The 22,824-nt window shown below is 35.2% G+C and overlaps 2 protein-coding genes and 1 long non-coding RNA gene across 4 annotated transcripts; 2 read left to right on the forward strand and 1 right to left on the reverse strand.

Annotated features, from left to right (window-relative positions):
* Positions 1-358: 358 nt before the first annotated feature.
* Positions 359-4,576, reverse strand: LOC107872930 (GTP-binding protein YPTM2). Its single transcript, XM_016719601.2, has 8 exons — positions 4,378-4,576; positions 2,370-2,442; positions 1,603-1,650; positions 1,474-1,521; positions 1,213-1,284; positions 970-1,125; positions 746-849; positions 359-656 (listed from the first exon to the last, which is right to left on the reverse strand). The coding sequence occupies exons 1-8, from the start codon at positions 4,389-4,391 to the stop codon at positions 560-562; spliced, it is 612 nt and encodes a 203-aa protein (XP_016575087.1). The 5' UTR covers positions 4,392-4,576; the 3' UTR covers positions 359-559.
* A 1,785-nt stretch (positions 4,577-6,361) lies between these two features.
* LOC107872929 lies at positions 6,362-13,719 on the forward strand. The gene is made up of 4 exons (XR_001675038.2): positions 6,362-6,660; positions 12,170-12,224; positions 12,401-12,460; positions 13,319-13,719. It is a non-coding gene; the product is annotated as an uncharacterized LOC107872929 (long non-coding RNA).
* Positions 13,720-15,059: 1,340 nt separating this feature from the next.
* LOC107872928 (DExH-box ATP-dependent RNA helicase DExH10) lies at positions 15,060-22,390 on the forward strand. Of its 2 annotated transcripts, XR_007056507.1 has the most exons (8): positions 15,060-16,062; positions 16,953-17,084; positions 18,868-19,288; positions 19,463-19,630; positions 19,708-19,779; positions 19,872-19,989; positions 20,645-20,981; positions 21,966-22,390. XR_007056507.1 is itself a non-coding variant. In XM_047413567.1 (7 exons), the coding sequence occupies exons 2-5, from the start codon at positions 19,211-19,213 to the stop codon at positions 19,932-19,934; spliced, it is 381 nt and encodes a 126-aa protein (XP_047269523.1). In that variant the 5' UTR covers positions 16,777-17,084; positions 18,868-19,210; the 3' UTR covers positions 19,935-19,989; positions 20,645-20,981; positions 21,966-22,390. The 2 variants fall into 2 exon arrangements, 1 of the variants encoding a protein (XP_047269523.1); XM_047413567.1 differs by lacking the exon at positions 15,060-16,062 and having other exon boundaries at positions 16,777-17,084.
* The last annotated feature ends 434 nt before the right edge of the window (positions 22,391-22,824 follow it).

Below are 22,824 nucleotides of genomic sequence, written 5' to 3' on the forward strand. Positions count from 1 at the left end.
CCTTGTTGCCTCTGGTACCAAGGACGTGTCTACTATATTTCACTATGTTGTTGTATTCGGACAAGTATCATATTCAGAACGTTTGAGTTGCATTCAGTTTTAACTTTTTAACTATACCTTGAATTCCGATTCCACCTAGTCCTTTCCCCAAAACGATCCTAATATGTACTACCACGTACTGTATACACCAGGTCTCCTAACCATTAACAAAAGCCTTGCAGCCCTTAAGTACTCTCTGCGATGTTGATAACGAGCATTTACCACATAAATTGGATACGACTTGGTACCAACTTGTTCAGTTACCATTAAGTTCAATGGTGATTGTTTAAAGCAGCAGCAGCATTAAAGATACAAAGTATGGAATGAAAGCAAACACTACTAATTCCACCAATATTTCTAGTTTTTGTACAAAATCAAATACATTGCAAAGAATGGGGTTTTGGCAAAAGGCTGAAATAAAATATAAAAGTAGCACCTAAACATCATTCAAACCACTGCGATTAGTTTTACATGCCACACCAGATTAGAAGCATCATCGTGCTGAGTTCGCTTCATTCTTTCAAGTTGAGCAGCAACCACTCTTTTGGTTGACTGGTTGTCCACGGATCTGCACAGTAGGAGGCCGAGCATTGTTTGCTGCAGGGTTAGCCGCCATTCTGCAAAAGCAAAGAATCATATTAGTCATCATACAGAGGGATTCAGATGTATATCTATGAATGACGGGCAATTTGACGAATTTTGATACCTGTTCTTGATTGAAGCAGACATGGCCATGAAAGCCTGCTCCACATTGGTTGCACTTTTTGCACTTGTTTCCATGAATGGAATACCAATTTCATCTGCGAAAGCCTGCATAGTTTGCATGCCATCAAAACATAATACTAACTTTCTATTCATCGAGACATCTCGCCAAAGTTCAGGAAATAATGAATGTGGCACATAGTATAGAATAAAATGCGAACTTCTTACCTGAGCCGTCTCCGTGGCAACTACCTTCTGTGCTGTGAGGTCACACTTATTTCCAACAAGAAGCTTGTTTACACTATCACTTGCATATCGATCAATTTCATTCAACCATTGCTTGACATTATTGAAGCTTTCTTGATCAGTCACATCATAAACAACCTAAAAAGATGACATCAAAACAAGATCAACCTTGATAAACAAAAAATGAAATCCATGAACAAGTAAAAGAAATAATCTAGTTCTCACAATTATGCCATGAGCCCCACGATAGTAACTGCTGGTGATTGTCCTAAAACGCTCTTGACCAGCTGTGTCCCACTGTATGTAACAAAGGCAGGAACATTAGCCTCTAGAGTTGAGAATGAATCACAATCTACATAAGAGATTAAAGGTTCTGACTTAATTACTCTCTCTAAATACATGGTAAAGACATCCCTGCTAATTGCTTATACTTTTTTTTTTTGATGAAGGATACATTGCCTACGCACTTGGAGTTCAAATACTTACAATTTGAAGTTTAATGGTTTTCCCATCCTGCTCCACTGTGCGGATTTTCTACAAGAGAATATAATTGTCACGAACATACTGCAAACAATAATTACGAAGACATTGAACAGAATGGCATGGATCACTTACGAAGTCCACTCCAATGGTACTAATGTAACTTTCAAGGTATGAATCATCCTGAAAACCAGAAAAGAAGAAAAATAATGAGGAAAGCCTGTTTTCTTCCATACAGAATGTTATACCTTTTGCTGGGTAGTTAAAAGCAATATAAACTAAGAGGTGCAACAACTTCAAATCAGAAAACAAGGACAAAATGTGTATGAGGTGCAACATTAAAGTCACTGCATTCAACAGGAGCAGAAGTTAATGCAGTCTCGACTTGCAGGTCATAAAAGAATTCAGAGGTAAATCCTTTCTGTCGGAATGTCTTGAAAGATGATTGAATGAAGGAAGGAATACCAATATATTTGCAGCAAATCATTTATATATAGATCACAGATCAACGAGAATTAGTAAAAGGTTCCTCCATCACAAATAAGCTGAACTTCTGTGAGCCCAAAAGCTGAAGAGGAAATACCCACACAGATACATTTATATACTAGGGTGTCCGACAGAGCCAGCAAGAAACGACCACAACTTACACCAATGGTTATTTTTTATAATTAAAATCACCAAATTACAGAGGTAGAACATGCTATCCCGCCCTTCACTACAAGGGCCAAGAAAAGAGGGAAAAACCTTGACAAGAAAAGCGAATAAAACATAAAGCAAAAGCATTTTCAATTCCCGAAAGAGATGTACCAGTAAAAAGAGAAACTTAGATGAGGCAAAGGAACGGGTCTTCTCATCACATTTCAGAGAAGAAGCAAATGTAATTAAATTATGCAACTACTTACAGCAAATCTGAGAAGGAGGCATGATTTGCCGACTCCAGAATCTCCAATAAGCAAAAGCTTGAAAAGATAGTCACTGCACAGAAAAATACAACAACGCAACATCAGATAAGCTACATAAATTCAAAATATGTCCAGATAAATATAATATATAACTATGCAGACATAATTCCTAATATGATTAACGTCCATAATTAATATGCCCATAAAGCACCAGATGTTTTCAGAGGCACAAATCTAACATCACTATTTCCATGGAAAGAACTTCTCCAGTTCTCCTACTATGAAATGAATAAGGAAAATCCTCATCTGGACTTTGATAAATACTCTATCACTGTGACCTGACATTAGTCAACATAACCACAGAGGAAGATTGCCACTACAAGTTTTAAGTGTAATAGTTACGCCAGATAAGATTCACTAATAATCAGAGAACTTATGACGATGTCAAGAGCAAGCATCTTCCATAAAAACATAACTAAAAGAAGTTAATTGAACTGCAATAATTTTCTGCTTTGTGCTGCTTGAGATTCAAAGTGACCAACTTTTTACAGTGAATTGGACCTACAGGAAAAAAAAAAAGTTTTGAAGTCTAAAAACTAAAATAAAGATATTACAAGTGCTTAAGAATTGTCTGAAAAACTCTGGTAGAATTTAAGAGATTTGGCTCCCAAACAACAAGAGAAATGTGTAAGAGCTTTTCAAATTGAGACAGGGCGAGTAATGTCTAGCAACTTGCCAAAAGGTTTTCCAGATTGAGACAGTGTGAGTACTATCTAGTAACTTGCCAAAACTGGCATACTACACCATAATGGTTGAACCATTAGTCCGTTACCAACATTTAAATATTAACACAGGTGTATGTCAAGCTCCAGGAATAGCATATGTTAGCACATGTTTCAAATCTGACACGTCAATCTAAACATAACATCTAAAACTTAACCAAAAAAAATTCACATTGCTACATTTTATCAAGAGCTACAAAATAGTTGAGGTTACATTAACAGCCAATGAACAGAAGATATTACTCTCTAGTATTTAGAGATATTCCCTCTATTCTTCCCCTTCTAGTGGAAAAGGAACACTGTACCAAACTGTGCCAACAAAAAGAAATCCATGAGGATCAAGCTTTTGCCTGTGGCAAGGACCAGACCCATGATGAGTCCACGTGCTGGGCTTTTACCAATAGACTAAAGCTCTAGGGGCTTGTACAACATTGTTTACTCGAAACTTAGATCCCAGACTACGTAAATAACAGACATCCAGCTACTATTAGAACAAAGAAGAGAGCTGATCGCACTTAAACAGAGTCCTAAATGGTTAAACCAACACAACATACTACCTAACTTAAAAAAACCTAACTAAAGTAAGAAATCAATACTTTGAAACAGAAATTTAACTTGGTTGTAAAGAAAAAGCTATCAATGTAGAGTTTTAGGTTTGATTTTAGAAATAAATTGTATGCTTTCCAGATGACAAATTCTTCTTTCAATTGAAAGACTCGTCTTTTCTTTTGGGAGATCAGATGGCATATCAATCCTTCAACCTCCCAGGCTCCCCTACCTTTACTCTCTGTAATTGTCTTAGTTAGACGACCTCCTTCTCAATAAGTGATGATTAGCTAACACTTTAAACTTACTTACCTTCAAGGATAAAACTATAAAACTGCACAGTTGGTTTACATGAAGGTAAAATTTGCTGAATTCAATAACAGAGAGATCTGAAATAAGCGGATGTCAATCTATAGTGTGAAAATACTTCCAGAGATTGAATTGTCTCAAACAATTCAACACTTCACATCACTTCAACCGATCAAAGTAGATTACTGAAATCGATCCGGAACCATAATTAACCGACTCAGAGTATTATCTCAATTCACAAGTAAATTACAATACAAAAGAACGTAGAAGAAAATCAGGAAGCGAAAAAACAGACAGATCTAAATGAAATTCATCAGAAGTAAAAGAAGTAAAATCGTCGTCACAAATTCAGAACAGCAGATGCTACTTACTATTCGGGATTCATGACTGCTAAACGTATCGGCAAATTGAACAAATACTATTTGAGATTTTTGGGCAGGGAAACTGATGGGAGAATCACAACAGTTGGGCTACGATAGAAATGAGATGGTATTTTAGTTTATTTTATGTGCTTTCAATAATCAATAAAGAGGAGATTAAATAGCACGGCGAAAGTTGGACTTGTTAAAAGAAGTCTAAAATTGTTGGAACTGTAAAGGTGGGTGGGGCTGGAGTGGGGCTGGGGGGTGACATGGCAATTGAAAGAAATGCATTCCACGTGGAATACAGAATCGGGTGTAATTACTGAAATGGACTTGTATTGTTTAATTGGTGTCATCACTCATGACTTGGATTTACATTACCACCTACTTTCTCCATTTCGGAATAATCGGAATAAGTGAATTATTGATGTTTCAAAATAAATGAATCATTGAATTTTTTTTCAAATTTACCCTTATGATTTGACAATCAATTAACTTTTAAAAAGGTATTACAAGGTCAGCTTTTTCTTTTTTTTAGGGTAAAAATGAAAAGTTATGTTAAATTTATTTCTTTAATGCTTTTTTCTTAATTTGTGTGTCAAAATCCAACAATCTATTTATTATGAAACGGAGAGAGTATTAATTTTTTGTTATTATACATAAATAAATATTTTGATGTAAATATGAATTTAATTAGTTAATAAACATATATGCATAATATACAGATTGTCCATTTTTTTTCCTTGATGCAAATATTGGTGCTAGTGCATCTTTATTTCTTAGGATTACAACAACAACAAAATGAGATTATGGGAATAATTTTAAAGTGCACCTTAATGGCAAGAAAGTTACGGTAGTCCTTGTGAAAACAAAATAATTTAGAAATTAATTTAGACAATATGATTTGTGGCTTATAGGTGTTTCATTAGGTAATTTTTTTTAAAAAATATTAATTGATCATTTTGTTAGTTACAGTAGATACTAACATTATTACTTCTAGTTCCATTTTTTAAATTGTGAGCATCTAAATAAAATAACATAACACCACTAAGGTTGTGTGCTTTTTCAAATCTATTCAAGTGGAATGCATTATAAATATAATAACATAACACCACCAAGGTTGTGTGCTTTTTCAAATCTATTCAAGTGAAATGCATTATAAATATATTTAATATAAATTAATAAGAAATATTAAGAAGCTTTACAAAGTGATACAAAAATATAAAGTTGAAGGGACAATATTCATGGTTAAATTAGTCAAATGGAAGATTTCTTTAATTTCCCAAAGTTATAGCCTTGTGTGGTGGAAACAAGATTGAAAATACTTTTGAATGTAGAAATGTTTTTGTTTTTTTATTCTTAAAACAACTGTTAAAAATCAAACTCATCATAAAGGATATTTTGGTCATTTCGAAAACTTTAAAGACCTCCAAGGTGGCTGAGCTAGTAATTTCCTAGATGCCTCATGTACGTGTGTACTTTTTGTTCTATCGAAGGTACCAATTGCATGTGAGCACGTTAAAAATTCAGCAAAAAATATTTCTACTTCGATTCAAACTTATATAATTAGTTAATGTTGTCATTATGAATAAAATATTTGGATATTATAGCAAAACAGCAACAAATATAAGTCTCTTCATTTTAGGATACGTTACTTTACTATATACACGAGCTTGATGTTTGTTTGTGTTGTTTTGCTTTATCTCCTTCAACAAAAATTTTATTATATCACCTTTAATTAATTATTATAAATTATTTATAAATTTAAAAATTAATAATATTTAATAATAAATAAAATTAATATAAAATAATAAATTAACTCTTTATATATTTTCCTATTATATAAGCCAACAAGGTGGGACTATCACAACTTTAATGCATTGTACAAAAGATATTGTAAATTGTACCTTATTTAACTACTGAATGGACACGTGGATACCAATATAGACCACATGTAGCACTTTAGGCCAAACACTTCGGATTACGTATGTTTACCATGCTGACCCATCTCCTCAAAACACGAAACTGCCATAAACTACCCACCGTCGCCGCCACTGCCCCCATCCTCCTCTACCAGAAAATCACCTCAGTTGAATACATATTCTCAAGAAATCGAGACCCACTTCGAAAAACTCATGGACAAGTACAAAAACCTCTTCAAAGTCATCGCTATTCAAGACCTCATCCTCGGTACAACCACCAACGTCGCCGTACCCGCCAGCATCTCCGTCGACTTCCTTAACCGCCTATCTCAACGCCTCCATCTCAACCGCGGCTCCACCCATTGCCTCCGTAAGTACCCCCACATCTTCCATATTTTCCATCACCCTACAAAATTACGATCATATTGTACACTTACCGAAACTGTCCACAAAATCAGCCGAAAATTTTTCGAAGTCATGCATGTATTCATTTAGATTTGTGTCGTTGGTTTTCGTGAGCTTATTTAATAAATTTCTTTCTTAATTATAATCTTTGTTTGCTAGGTATTGTTTGCTCCCTCTTCTTTAGTTTTCCTGTTTTGTTTGTAGTTTCGTATGACAATTGCTGCTGCTAAATTTTCAGCAAAGATAAGTTGCATTGCAAAGATTGATGACTTGAAGGTGTTCGATAATATGTCAGATCAATTGAACAACTTCTAATTATTTATTTCACCCACACTTCATCTGTAACATACTCCTATATCAGTCCATTACTTATTTTTCACTTGATAGTAGTATCAAAAGGATATATGTTCAGTTGCAATTTGACGCTGCAAGATCAATTTTGTTGACCAAAAAAGAATCCCATGCAATGTAACACTTTTAGAATAAACCAAATTATGACAACATCTTTAACGAAATTAAAAATTACTTGCAACAGAAATATCGACAGATAATGGCAATGTGCTTCAGAAATTTCAAAACATAAATGAACAACAGTGTGTCCATAGAAATATGTTACGTCGTACTAGATATGTACAAATGTCACCTGGAAGAAATAAACTACTTCTGTGGTTTATCGCAATAGTGATCTAAAACAGTTGAATCAAAAAGGCGGTGACTCTTGCAACATTCAAATAATACTTTGTCTTCATCTTAAGTTGAGAGTCATGATAGTAATCAAAGTGTGCTTCCAACTTCTGATCCTTTGTTAGCTAGACCAAAGTTAGAAAGTTAAATTTTCACGTAATGTCACTTGTGCATTGCATAGATAGGTATTCCTCCATACATAAATTGATCAACTACCATCAACGCTATTTTCTCTAATACCATTTTGTAGGACATGCTTTCATGACTACACAAACAACTGCTTGCACAACTTATCTTTGAAGTAGGTGAGTTGGAAAAATTGAATTTTTTTGGCTAACTGAAATGACATTCGTTAATAAGGGAAGTCTTCAATTTTCCATAATGTGTTGTCCGTAAATATATTCATCCAACTACTGACAATACTTACTTGCTCTTGAAGTTTATACAAATTTTATCACAACATATATTTTTCTATTTACAGTTATGACTTACCTTTACAATTAAGGGTGGAGCTCCTGCTGATTACCAGCCTGCTTTCAGCGTAATTATCCTTTTCTTTTTGAATTCTGAAGTGTAGATGTTAAGTAATTAAGAGAGGAAAAAGGTTAAAGATTGTAGCTTTATATGAGGTAAGTATTATGTTTTCTGTATTGAAGGGGCAAAAAGGTTAAACATTGTGTTGGATTTGAGTTAAATGGTTGTGGAGGAAGTTAAAGATTATACCCTTATTCGCTTATCAGAGGTACGGGATAGTCAACACTCTATGGGTTTTGTTACTTTCTACGATCAGAGTTGTGTGATTTGTTACTTTAAGTTGGGAAATTTCTCGAGTTAACTAGTTGATTGGGTTCTGTATTTATTCATGTCCACGTGTATCACTTTAGGCCAAACACTTCGGACTACGTATGTTTACCATGCTGATCCATCTCCTCAAAACACTAAACCACCACAAACCACCCACTGCCACCGCTGCTGCCGCCGTTCTCCTCCACCAGAAAACCATCTCAGCTGAATACATATTCTCAAGAAACTGAGACCCTACTTTGAAAAACTCATGGACAAGAACAAACACCTCTTCAAAGTCATCGCTATTCAAGACCTCATCCTCGGTACAACCACCAACGCCACCGTACCCGCCAGCATCTCCGTCAACTTCCTTAACCGCCTATCCCAACACCTCCATCTCAACCGCGGAGCCACCCGTTTCCTCCATAAGTACCCCCGCATCTTTCATATTTTCCATCACTCTACAAAATTACGATCATATTGTACACTTACCAAAACTGTCCTCAAAATCAACCGATAATTTTTCGAAGTCATGCATGTGTTCATTTAGATTTGTGTCGTTGGTTTTCGTGAGCTTATTTAATAAATTTCTTTCTTAATTATAATCTTTGTTTGCTAGGTATTGTTTGCTCCCTCTTCTTTAGTTTTTCTATTTTGTTTGTAGTTTCGTATGACAATTGTTGCTGCTAAATTTTCAGGAAAATAAGTTGCATTATAAAGATTGATAACTTGAAGGTGTTCGAAAATATGTCAAAGCAATTGAACAACTTCTAATTATTTATTTTTGTAAGACCCCGCAAAAATTCTGAGCTTAATCAGTCCTTTAAGCTTGCCAAGGGGTCCCAAACTTAGAAAATTCTAACCAAGTTCCCAGACTTAGCCTATTTTGACCTTCGAAAGTTGGCAATCTCATCTCACTATCTTAATGTCCTTTAATGGCCCGTATTTTCATTAATTCACGATCAGGAAGGGCAATAGGTATTTTCGGATAAGTTTTGGATATATTAAAACATGTTTAGATCATGTTCGGAGTTCTAAAACAGTGGACCAACGTGATCTTAGCGCGCCGCATCGCCAATCACGTTGGTCAACATTTATGCAGGCTACCAGAGCCAAAACTTCTGAGGCTCGACGCGATCATAGCGCAATGCGTACAGTATCGCGTCGCAGCCATCAATGCGCTGCGTCATTTGTGGATTGACACCCAATTTTAGTCATTAAATGATCGCATCTTCAAGGGCAAAAAGGTCAATTTGCCACCCCTATATAAGTCACAAACACGTAATTCAGCCTTATTTCATCCAAATTATAATTGGTTTCTCTCTCAAATCCATCAAGAACAAGCTTAAAGTTTCTAATTGAGGATCCAATTTCAAGAATTTCACCATTTGTTTTCAAGAATCTTCCATCCAAGGTATGCATAGTGTTGATTTATGTTTCTTTCATCCATGAAGCTCAGGAACCCTATTTCAAATTATAAATCATGATGTTTATGTTGTGGGTTGTTTTGTAACCATGTTTATCTTGTTGTACGATTTCCAAGTTGGAATCTTTATGTGCTTTTCATGAAACTACGTTAACATGCAAGTTGAAATCCAGGAATGGAGTTGTTCATAATATGTAATTTGATGATTACACCTATGACCTAAGTTGTGCATGTAAGGTGTTTGATAAAATGCCTAAGAGGATAGAAATTGCGTACTATAGCTCAATTGTAACCCATATGATAAATGCATGTCTTACCCTTATGTTCAAATGACACCCATGCTATTGATGTGCAATGTAGATGTTTGTTGGAATGCTCATGATGTTAGAGTATGAAATTATGATACTTATTATATGCATTCCTACCATGTACAAGTTTATGATAATCATGTGCTTCATGAAATCCCCAACTTATTATATTGTGGATTGTTGATGTTAGTCATGTATTCAAGAACATCATGCCTTATCAGTTTCCTTCTATCGAGTCCTGGGGGTACTTGTACTCGACAACTTAGTTGTGTGCCTAGATCCAGTGTCATGTTTTCACGATACTCTCAGTCAAGCCATGGTCAATAGAACTCAATCAGTCATATGACTCAAGAAAGCTCAGTAATTCAGTAATCTCAGTAGTATTCCGTCAGTTAATAAAACTCAGTCCAGTTCAGCTCAGTTAATCATTTTCTATGTCTATTCAAATGGCAGTAGGATTTAGCATCGAGTGGTATGGACTGCGTACATCTTACCCACCCCAGACCTCACTATGTGAGAATAAACTGGGTTTTTTATTGTTGTTGTTATTGTTGAACCCAAGGATGGGAACTCACCTGCCAGTAGAGGGTGTGATTCTTAGAAGCAATCCTTGCATTCTAGAATTACGTAGCTAGCGTAGGTTCAGACATCTAACCTGCTAGTTGAGGGTTGATGATGTGGCTTACCTACCAGTTGAGGGTTTCCATCGTTCTCATTTGAGTACCTAACAGTTGAGGGTCACTCAAAGCTTGTCCTTATCGGTGGCGCGGTATTGACACCCTTCCAATTGGGGTTACAGATTGGACCTCAACTCAGCTATATTGCTTTATTTGGGGCATGTCGGTTAGATAACTAATTCCCACAGTTACAGTTTTAGTCTCAGTCTTAGTAATAGAACTCAGATAGTTCTACAAAATTCAGGACTGTCAGATACAGTCAACTTAGAACAGTTCGAAACTCAGCTAGTTCCATCATAACCTAGACTGTCAGATACAGTCGCTCAATATCAGTTATTAGTAACTCATGTTATCAATATTCAGACTCAATAGTCAGTATCATCACGAATTCAGTTATAGTCATTTATTCATGCATGTATTCTCACGTTCATGTTATATAGTCAGTTAGCATTGTTCAGGCATTTGAACCCTCTGCATTCAGCCTACCTCACACGCATACTGGTACATTCAATCATATTGACATTTTTGCACTATGGTGTTTTATACCATAGGTCTAGAAGCACGAGTTCCAGAGCATCAGTAGCACTCTAAATTTCAACAGCCAGATTTAGCAGTGAGTCCTCATTATTCGAGGATAATATTATTATTTATTTCATTATTTCAGTTTAGCTTTCAATAGATGGAGTTAGTTGGGGACATGTCCCATCAACTCCTTATTCAGACAGCTTAGTCAGTTAGAGGCTTTTCAAACTACAGTATGTTCAGACAGTTTATTTCAGTTCATGTTTTGGTATTGATATACCGTACTCTCAAATATTATGTTTTATCCGTTTGAACCTTATAGCATGTTTCAGTCTATTATTTCCGCATTTTGCATGATGTTATACAGTATTCAAGTACAGATATCGGTCATGAGTTAGCTTGTGGTCCTTCGAGGTCATAAGCATCGTGTAGTGTTCTGGGTACCAGCTTCGGGGTGTTACAATTTCACCCACACTTTATCTTTAACATACTCCTCTATCAGTCCATTACTTATTTTTCACTTGATAGTATTATCAAAAGGATATATGTACAATTGCAATTTGACGCTGCAAGATCAATTTTGTTGACCAAAAAAGAATCCTATTCAATGTAACACTTTTAGAATAAATCAAATTATGACAACATCTTTAACGAAATTGAAAATTACTTACAACAGAAATGTCAATAGATAATGGCAATGCGCTTCAAAAATTTCAAAACATAAACAATCAACAGTGCGCCCATAGAAATATGTTACGTTGTACTAGATATGTACAAATGTCACCTGGAAGAAATAAACTACTTCTATGATTTCGCAACAGTGAGCTAAAATAGTTGAATAAAAAAGGCGGTGACTCTTGCAACGTTCAAATAATACATTGTCTTCGTCTCAAGTTGAGTTATGATAGTAACCAAAGTGTGCTTTCAACTTTTGATCCTTGGTTAGCTAGACCAAAGTTAGAAAGTTAAATTTTCACATAATGTCGCTTGTGCATTGCATATATAGGTATTCCTTCATACATAAATTGATCTACTGCCATTAACGTTATTTTCTCTAATAACATTTTGTAGGACATGCTTCCGTGGCTACACAAACAACTGCTTGCACCTTTTATCTTTGAAGTAGGTGAGTTGGAAAAACTAAATTTTTTTGGTTAACTGAAATAACATTCGTTAATAGGGAAAGTCTTCAATTTTCCATAATATGTTGACCGCAAATATATTTGTCCAACTACTGACAATACTTACTTGCTCTTGAAATTTATACAAATCTTATCGCAACATATATTTTTTTATTTACAGTTATGGCTTACCTTCACAATTAAGGGTGGAGCTCCTGCTGATTACCATCCTGCTTTCAACGTAATTATCCTTCTCTTTTTGAATTTTAAAGTGTAGATGTTATTTACTTATTTTCCTTTATATAGCTCATCTGTTCCATTAATGTGTATTATTTCCTTGTTGTTTGGTGCAAATAGGCTCTGTATCTCTTGATTTAATCAGGATCACTGTTTATTCTGTATTTTTTGTTAGGAAATAGCTTGATGCCTAATGTGTTAGGAAAGCTTAATAGTTCCACAAAAAAAGTCCCTCATTTTGCCTTCGAATCAATATTTGACAAACTAATTTTGTGTATTTTGTTGGCTAAATCGTCCGGCCTCCTATTTTATTGGTCCAAAAGAGTGAGTACTAAGGAGTCGTTTGCCCGTAGATTTTGTATCCAACATTTGAAATTATATAAGGAAAGTTTGTTTCAAATTACTCATCATATTGGCTCATTATTTCAACTTCAAACTTGAAACATCAAACTTGGAGTTTGGAAAGCATGTTTTTAGTAGTTTTTCAAGTTTAACCCAAAACTTCTATGTTTGCATATCTAAATACAACGTAACTTTCAAATAATACTTTTTTCAACTTAACATTATTTTCTTTTTCAAATATCAATCAATTCATGCCCAAAGACCTACTAAGTACGCTTGAAGCAATGGATTTGCATTCAGGCTGCAACGTCATGCCATATTTTTTTAGGTGCAGAGTTCACTGATGGCCATAGGATGTAACTCCATAGATTCCCCTTCGGGCGGAAAAAGTTTAAGAGAGTTTATATATATATACTTTGCAACTTTAACCATCTGTTGTTCTGCTTCAAAGTGGTGATGGCACCGCATTAAAGTTCCTGCGTTCTGAAAAGGGTGCGTGACGAAGACTATGTATTTCTAGGCCTAAACCCGGAGTATGCTCGCCTAGATTGGATGATTATTCAAGAGCTTCCTATAAAGACCACCACCAGTTCGGCCTTCTGTGATGATGGATACTTCATCAAGGAGTGAGGTATTCATTTTCCTGTTGAGGTTGAGAGCTTAGTGTACTGTTGCTAAAAGTGTTGCTTTATCTCTACTTTCTTCTATTCCTTCCAGAAATTTCTAGAAAATTATGCCAATTGATGAATTACCTTTTCTGTTAAATTTAATTTAGGATGATTTAACACATCAACTCACCATAATTATTTGTCACAACGAGAATTTGATGAGGCAGGAAAGGAATGGGGCACCGACACACATCACCTCGGAGTTTTCACAGCTATTGCAATTTTATATAACTACATTTTTTATAATGATCTGCCGGACAACCAAGAGTATGCTGATTTTTTCTTAAGTACTTTTTTTCTTCAACTGTTGAATCTTTTGAAACTTCCATAAGTTATCATTACCGGGTTTTACATATTCAAATTTTCAGGCTACGCAAAGATCAGGTAGACACATCAAATCAATTTGTAGTAAATTAAATCAAAGAAAGGTCGGATCAGAGGCAATATGATAGGCAAAAGAGTAGACTTTTTTGCTCGGACAGTGATTACTCTCGATCCAACTATTAACATTGATCAATTAGGAGTCCCATGGAGTATAGCGTTGAATCTCACTTATCCCGAAATAGTGACACCATATAACATTAAAAGGTGTGTGTTTTTGTTCTTATAGAAATGAAACCCTGCAATCACCAACCCACTTGAAAGAAGAAGAAAATTTTATGTTGATTAAAGTTGGTGTTTTCAAACAGGTTAAAAGAGCTTATTGAATATGGACCCTATCCACCACCTGGTAAAACTAGGGCCAAGTATATAATTAGGGATGATGGCCAAAGGCCTGATCTCCGATACTTGAGAGGAATAACGATCAGCACCTTGAACTAGAATATAAGGTTTGTTTCTTGCAGTTCCATGTAACTGGGGGACTATTGATGTTTGAGAAAGCTCCATGACCCTGCCAATACAGGTTGAGAGACACTTAAATGATGGGGATTTTGTTCTCTTCAATCGGCAACCGAGTCTACACAAAATATCTATTATGGGGCATAGAATTAAGATCATGCCATACTCAACTTTCCACTTGAATTTGCCTGTCACTTCTCCCTACAATGCTGATTTTGACAGTGATGAAATGATCATGCATGTTCCCCAGTCATTTGAAACCATAGAAGAGGTGTTGGAGCTTATGATAGTCCCTAAGTGTATTGTTTCACCCTAGACAAATAGGCCTGTAATAGGTATTGCCCAGGATACCCCTTTAGGTTGCCGCAAAGTCACTAAAAGAGATACCTTCATAGAAAAGGTGAATCTGCTCGTGCCATTTCAAAATACTTTAACTTTCATGATTTTGCATGATTTGGTAAAGATTACTTACCTTTTATTTGCAGGATGTCTTTATGAACATATTAATGTGGTGGGAAGATTTTGACGGGAAAGTTTCTGCTCCAGCGATTCTGAAACCAAGTAAACTTTTGACTGGAAAGCAAGTGTTTTACCTCATTATACCTACACAAATAAAAATTTTAAGATATTTTGTGTGGAATAATGATTTAGAAAAAGGGTACATAACTCTTGGAGATGCTCAAGTTAGAATAGAGAAAGGGGAGTTGCTATCTGGTACTCGTTGCAAAAAGACCCTTGGGACGTCCACCAAGGAGGTGCGTGTTTAGAATTATTAAAGATAGGATAAATTAAGTTGTTAAGGATATCAAAAAAGACACAAAGCTTTAGTATAGAACTTGGGTGGTTTGAGAAATCAATTAACATGATTTTGAAAGGAAAAAAAGGTTCTTTGAGCATAATGATCGAGATGAATATTCATGTCAGTGCCAAGTTTGTTAATAGACTCACAGATGAAAAGGAGAAACATATCATGTGTCCTAAAGATTTCATTTGCTCTCATTCTTTGAGGCTTTAATTATCTTTGGAAATAGGACATATTTTATATTTGCAGTGTCATGAAATCCTTGGCCTTTTCCTTGTTCCAATATTTGATATTAATTTTATAGAGATTTTACTTTCAGTATATTCATTTTGGTATGCTTGTAGGAACTATCGTCCTCTTTTTTTGTGACTTTTGCCTATTGGGAAAAGATGAGATTTTGTTTGGGTTCTGAATTGCCGCAGATTGACTCAATATGAATGACCAGCTATTTTAAATTAGGGAGTAGTAATAACCAATGCAATGCAAGTTTAGCAGTTTTTTTGAGCCACCTTACTGCTCCTGATTTAGTGGAAAGAAAATGTGTTGCTTCAGTTAAGATTCACTGTATGACTTTGGTATATACATATTCATTTATTAAGCTGACTTTACCCCGAATCATGATTGTTAAGTTTCAGTTGTTTTGCCTGAAACTTGGTTGAAGTTGAGATTCTAGACATGCTTAGGATTGAAGGTGAACTTCGGCCTCTGTTCTTTTGATGCTGCAAATTTGTTATACTCCTTGAGCATATTTATTTATCCTTTTCTCTCTTTAGCTTTGGATGGTTTAATTCTTCTTGGTGTGTACTGTGATACAGGTCAAACTACTTTAGAAAGTTTGGATCATCTAACTAATTTATGAATTATTTGGTGTATGAGCTCCTATTTTTTTGTAACATTTTGAAAATTGGCATCCATGTGGACCTATGATGCCTCTTCAGTCTTCGATGACTTTAGGTACCTACTGTTCATCTCTTTTGACCTATATTTGTGATCAATGTCTGTACTTTGGTGCCTTTTCTTATCAAATTATTGGTTCTTTTTTAAAAAAATCAAATATTCGTTCTTCTTTTGATATGAAGATTGCATACGGTTTGTGTTTCAAAAAATATTTGCTTGAATACCGTTGATCTAGGTATATTTTATCATTGACTTATCGTATTAGCGTCTTTCAGCTTCAAATTTCTAGTAATTGTACCATATGTAGCTTCAATGGAGTATAACTTAAAACAACTTCAAGTTTCAAGTTTGATGGAACAATTTACAAACTTCTGCTACAGTTTTTGCATTGAAGCTATACTCCATTTAAGAGATGGGAGCTTAATTAGGGATACCACTAGAAGTGACCTAGCATATAGATTCTTGTTTTACTGAAATATTGTTCATAAAAAAGAGAAATAAGGCAAACCAGATGGACCACCTGGAATAGGAATTTCTAGAATTTCTTTCCTCAATTCTTTTTGCCATTTGAATTTGTGTGTATAACTTTTTTGGGCTAATTTTTTTTTTGCAAACTTACCAAACACTAGAATATAAGTAAGAAATTCAATTATGAACTGACCCTTAGCTTGGATTACTTCCACTATTTTGACTGATATCTCGATTAAATAAAATTTGTTAAATGATATTAGGTATAAGCTTATAATAGACTGGTATTAGATTATTATTAGAATGCCATGTCTTTATCCGGATATTCAAATATCCCTATTGATGAATACGACTATTTCTGAAATTATCTATCTATTGCCACTTCATTACATTATGTAACTGATTGAGATTGTATAAACTGGACAAGCTTATTTCCAATATCTAGCAATTCTGACTGCAGCTACTCTAATTGTTAACAGATAACTTATAGGACAGGATCTTTCAGGTGTCCTTCCTGCATCTCTGGAGAAGTTACAAGAGATCGAGTAAGATTGATGAAGGTCTACAGCAGCAAGTAACTCGAGAAACACTGCCAAAATCTATTCAATACGGTATTTCACATGTTTCACTAATTTCCCTATAATAGAGGATGTAAATTCTAGTTGCTAACTTTTATTGACAGTCAAAAACATTTGCAGTTTTCTTGTAACATTTTAACTCAAAACATTTGATAAATGTGCTATGCTCTTCTTTTACCTAAAGTTTTTGAAAAATAGTACGTATATATTAGTTTTACATCATTACATTACTATTAAAATAAATATTGAGCCCGTGCTTTATCTAGTATATATATATATACGCACACACACTACATTATGCTTATATATAAGTGAAGCTTTGTTGTACTACCAATGGTGTTTTGGTAAATAACATCAATTGTGATGGCAAATATATAATGTGTTAATTACACTATCTACACCTATTCCAAAACTGTTATTTACAATGTTTTCGGGTACAAGAATTTATACATACATGCAATAATAACTTCAACACAAGTTCAAGTCTATGACTAGAACACTTATGAAGTTTTTTAACATCTTCAACACAAGATTATAAATAATCTATCCAAGAAGTATGTTAACTTTCAGAAATGAGATGAAACAAAATTTTAAGTTCAAGTCCCTCGACTTCACGGAGTGTCCTTAAGAAACAATTCCTCTTACTGTACCTGAGGTTATGGAATCTTCCTCTCAAGATAAAATGGCCTTCAATCCGAACAATAATGGTACCTCAAATTATTGGATTCTTTGAACTCACTCAACAACTTAATGATCACACAAAGTTTTTGTATAGAAGAAGAGTGTTTTTGCTGTAAAAAATCATACCAATACTTGAGGATTATATCAGGTATTTATAGCCTTTAATATATACTTTTAGAAAGGATGTATTAGTTCAACAGAAAGACACTTTTTCAGCAGCAGTCACGTCCCTGCGCTTAATCTGTGCTGGACATGTGCCTGTTCTGTGGCCGCAGGTGACGTTTGGCATATTCCAGTAGCTTCTGCACTACATCTGCTCCCACAGGTCGCGTACCTGTGATGTGTCTGCGCCCGCAGATCACCCTACATGTCGCGTACCTGCGCTGCGTCTACGCCCGCAGGTCAGCCTACAGTGCGAAAGAGTGTGCCTTTTCCCTTCGTGATGCATTGCGTATGCGTCTGCATGGTGTCAAAAATGCGCCCGCACTTGGCGAAAATAGTACTATCAGATTTTGGAATAAAAATTTCACTTGTAAACAAGTTTCAAATAAATTTTGTCTAAAAAATTTGATCTTATCGATCATTTTTCGAATCCAAATCAGAGTTGAGCGAGCGATGACGATGACGGCGCAAGGTGCCACCTTGTTCTTGCCTCACTATCCATATGGAGTTAGTGTTTCTCATTATAAACACTTACAAGTTCTCTTCTCCCACCAATGTGGGAGAATTAGTGAACTTTCCTTTATAAAGAATAGATTTTTCAATTTGAAAGTACACTTTCTAAATTGGTGTCTCTCTTCTCTCCATCATTTTTCCCTCCATTTTCCATTCACATATACACCTTGAACCCAACAAAAGTCACCAACTGTTATTTTTACTTTACCCTTTTATTTTCACAGACAACTAGCTAAATTTTTTGCTTCCAATCCCGTCTCCGATTAGTCTTCAAAGAACTGTACTAAAGTTCTATATACACTTATAACTCTAAAATGATATGTTCTCAGATGTTTATAAGTAATTCTGAGTTGTACAATTAAACATAGTAGCACAATAAGTATACCAACCAACTTGCGTACCATCCAATAGTTGTGTTTCTGGTCATAACTATGTTGATTTTGGCATATTTTTAATGCAGAAGTGGGTTAAGATGGAGTAGAAGCATGCAAGAGATGGCTACTTGACAATAACTATCACTTTAAGGGGATGCTACAAATTACTGCGCTACCTACAAATTACTGTACACAAAACACCTACTACTCTGTTTTTCCTTCTAATGTTTTGATAGTATGCCATGAGGCTAAACATGCCTGCGAAAACTATCGTCTTTACCAGTGTAAATTAATAGAATGGTGATAGTCATCGTTACACTGAATCTGGTGAGTATATACAGATGAGTCTGAACTGCCCATATGACACTGACTTAAAATCATTTTGTTTTTCAATTTTTTATCCTTCAAATATTTTTTTCTTCCATGTAGATGAGTGGAAGAGCAGGGTGTTGTGGAAAAGATGGAAAAGATGAACGTGGTATTTGTATTGTCATGATTGACGAGAAGGTATGTTGGTAGTAATATTCTAACTTGCAGAGTATCTTGTAGACAACTGTTATTGCCATATTGAAATGTATAGTTGTAACCACTTAAGCATAGTTGCAAAATTGCGAACAATGTAGTCAAGTATTCTTCTTAGCTCTTTTGGTTGAGGGCTTACGTAGTGTTTGATGATTCCAGATGAAGATGAATAGCATCAAGGACATGATGTTGGGTAAACTGGCTCCATTAGTCAGCACGTTTAGGCTGAATTACTATACAATTCTGAATTTATTGATTCATGCCCAAGGCCAATTTACTGCCGAGCACGTTATCAAAAACTCATTCCACCAGCTTCAGTATGAGAAGGTTTTCTCTTTGTCAATGCCCATTCCCTCTGACTCTGTTTTATGTAATGACTGACATCAAGGTTGTCTTTTTGTTAGGCGTTACCTGACAGTGGAAAGAAGGTCTTTAAGCTGGAAGAAGAAGCTGCAAAGCTTGATGCATTAGGAGAGGTAAAATAAGTTGTTATCGACTTCTCGTGGTTTTCAGATACCTCTATCTTCTTATGTCATAGATCCTGAAATTTGCTTCTCTATACTTGTAGGTTGAGGTTGCAGAATATGATAAACTAAAGCTTGAGATAGCGCAACGTGAGAAAAAAAAATGATGGTTGAATTACACGGCCTGAAAGGGTTCTCCATTTTCTTCTTCCTGGTAGGCTGGTACGTGGCAAGGCATCGATATTTGCTGTCGCACTTTTGTGAATATATTGAGCTCTGATTATTTAGTGTGTACATATACACACCCTTTTTGAAATTCCTTATATGATTTCATCTCCATGTCACTGGAATGCCTGTGCCTCACCTCTATTTTTGGGTGCCCATGCATGAATATCTGTAACATTTTTGAAAGCTCAGGAATTGTAACTTTTAACTACTTACTGTTGATACCTAAGCCTCTTTGTGAGATGAGCTGTTGTCCTATTCTATTGCCTCATGTTTCTTATAGTTTCTTATTCTTTTTTTAATCATAATTTCTTGCTCTCATTCAAATTCTACCTTTGTGAATTTTTTCTCTTGGCTCATTTGCTATTGCTCCTAACCTATCAAAATAGATAGAGGATTCTATTTTCTCACGATGCTACGTGACTGCTGTTGGTATCCGTTCACTTAAGCCACTGTTTTCATCGTGGATCCCATGCAGTGGGATATTTTGCATGCTATATATTACTTTTGTGGTGCTTACGTCATTTTTTCATTCTCAAAAAAATTCATTGTCTGTTTGTTGTTTGGAAATTCATTCACTTAATAACTTTTTGACTTCTCCATTAGACTGTTCATCTTAATGTTGTTTACTGGGATTGCATCGTGATGGCAGGTCAAGGTACGAGAAGGTGGAAAAGATTGGGGTTGGGGTGTTGTACTCAATGTGGTAAAGAAGCCTCCAGCTGCTACAGGTTCTTTGCCTGCTGCACTCTCTACTTCACGTCGCACATGGCTCTCTTGGTTCTGGTGAAAATGGTTCACACAACTAAGTTAGATTATGACTTCATTCCTGAGTATGTTTCCAAATATTAGGTTCCTGTTCAATTGCCCTTAGAATATCTGTTCCTGCGGATCTTTAGCCAATGCAAGCAAGGCAAAGCATCATGCTTGCTGTTCAGGAGCTTCAGAAACGTTTTCTTCAAGGCCTTCCTAAGCTTAACCCTGTAAAGGTATGAATACTCTTACTGTTGCTTTCACATTATATTGGATATTTGGCATTTCTTATACGGAATCAGGCCATTTAGGGGGTGGGAGTGCGTCGGTAACAGTAGAGGACGTTCTTTATTTGTTTCTGAAGTTTTTAGTTCGTGGGTTGAGTGTTGTCTATGATTTCGGATATATAGTTTTTAGTAGTATCTTGTGACTCTAGTATTGTCTTGTGGCTAGCGTTGTTAGTTTATTTTGCCTATACAAGTTTATATGCATTTATGTTTTGTGTTTGCTATACTGTTATTGGTTCTAAGCCGAGGGTCTATCGGAAATAGCCTCTCTACTTCACCTGAAGTAGTGGTATGGTGTGCGTATACTCTACCCTCTCCAGACCTCACTAGGTCGTAATACACTGGGTATGTTGTTGTTGTAATCAGGCCATTTATTGCTGACCATCTGTTAGGTAAAGCCAAAACTTAACACATTATGTTGAGAGAGGATTGGCATCTTAAGTATGTCCTTTTTGGTTCCCTTTGTGATATGCTTATCTGGTTAACTAAAAATTCCTTGTCAGGATACATTGTCAATCATGTCAAAAACCATACATTAGTGTCACTTTTTTAAATTCAGATCTCAACTACTACAGACTACCTATAACGTGGTTAGTGTCCTATACATTGAATGAACTTTGCACACATTTTTTCGTTTTAAACTATCTTTTAGTGAATTTATGTGTTAATAAATCCAATGTTCTAAAAAGAAAAGTTCTTAAATTCTCTGTTTCTTGCCTCCAGATATCAGCATGGATTTATAATGAAATTTTTGAAGTGGTGTCGCTTTTTCAACAATGTCCAATTAGTACCAATCATGTCTCTTAAATTAGTAGTATTTTCCTTGGGTTGAACATGTGATTCAGTTAATTAGGCCTCTGTTTTTCCTTATATAAAGATTGAATGTCCAATCGATACTAACATGTTAATTTATGTGGTCATTTTGGGAAGCAGTACAGAAAATGAGAAGATGAGGCTGACTTTATGAGGTCTAACCTTCGCCACAACATTAGTGGCTTAGCTCTTTGCGCTTCCTGCAGGTGCATTTTTTATGCATATGATACTAAAAGCACTACATTCATAAATGTGCCTTACCCTGCATTTTGTTTTCACAGCTTGAACTCTTGACCTCTTGATCACATAGAAAAACTTTACCAACTGATCCTTAGGTGACCTTTTATCCCAAATCTTTACTTTGGTAAAGTAGTTTGGTATATGAACAATTTTCTTTCGTTCACCACTAATTTCTTCAGATTGAACTCACTTCTAAGAAGGAAACTTAGAAACATTAAATTACAGGAGGTTAGAAATTCAAGTTTTTTAAAAAGAAGTGGCTCGTCTTAATTACGGATGAAACAGTATATTCATATCTATGTTCACTTCAGTCTACAGCCCCTAAATTTCCATTTCAAGTGACAAACTCATCATACTATTTTCAGATAATCTGATTGTTCAGCTATGTAATTGTGTTAATGTATAAGGTGGAAGCTCTACATTGCTTCCACAAAGAATGCATTTGCAGAAACTGTAATATAGTTCCTAATTCCAGAATAGCTATTCTTGATTTTCTGTGGTTATATGAATCTTTGAAATGTTGCCATTTTTCTTGTTGGAAATGGCCATTTTTTCTTCTTTTTTCTGGTAATCTAATATTTGCTAAGTTGCACACATTTGTTTTCAATGGCTCATATTGAATGAAAATAATATTCATGCAATTCATGTTAAAGATAGTGGATTTATAGGGATCAGAGAAGTTAATACCATGTTTAAATCCCGTGCAGTAACAGCGAATATTGATGCATCCAGCACCTTT

Source organism: Capsicum annuum, chromosome 6 (assembly GCF_002878395.1).
Source record: "Capsicum annuum cultivar UCD-10X-F1 chromosome 6, UCD10Xv1.1, whole genome shotgun sequence".
Taxonomy (NCBI): Eukaryota; Viridiplantae; Streptophyta; class Magnoliopsida; order Solanales; family Solanaceae; genus Capsicum; species Capsicum annuum.

What these genes read in the sequence shown, in the direction of transcription:
- LOC107872930 (XM_016719601.2), bottom strand. An exon ending in AAACCATTAAACTTCAAATT is followed by an intron (nt 1,285 to 1,473) that starts GTAAGTATTTGA and finishes TGTTACATACAG; the next exon opens with TGGGACACAGCTGGTCAAGA. An exon ending in GTGGGGCTCATGGCATAATT is followed by an intron (nt 1,126 to 1,212) that starts GTGAGAACTAGA and finishes TCATCTTTTTAG; the next exon opens with GTTGTTTATGATGTGACTGA.
- LOC107872928 (XM_047413567.1), top strand. Translation starts at nt 19,211, where the DNA reads ATGAGTGGAAGAGCAGGGTGTTGTGGAAAAGATGGAAAAGATGAACGT. An exon ending in TTGTCATGATTGACGAGAAG is followed by an intron (nt 19,289 to 19,462) that starts GTATGTTGGTAG and finishes TGATGATTCCAG; the next exon opens with ATGAAGATGAATAGCATCAA. An exon ending in ACCAGCTTCAGTATGAGAAG is followed by an intron (nt 19,631 to 19,707) that starts GTTTTCTCTTTG and finishes TCTTTTTGTTAG; the next exon opens with GCGTTACCTGACAGTGGAAA.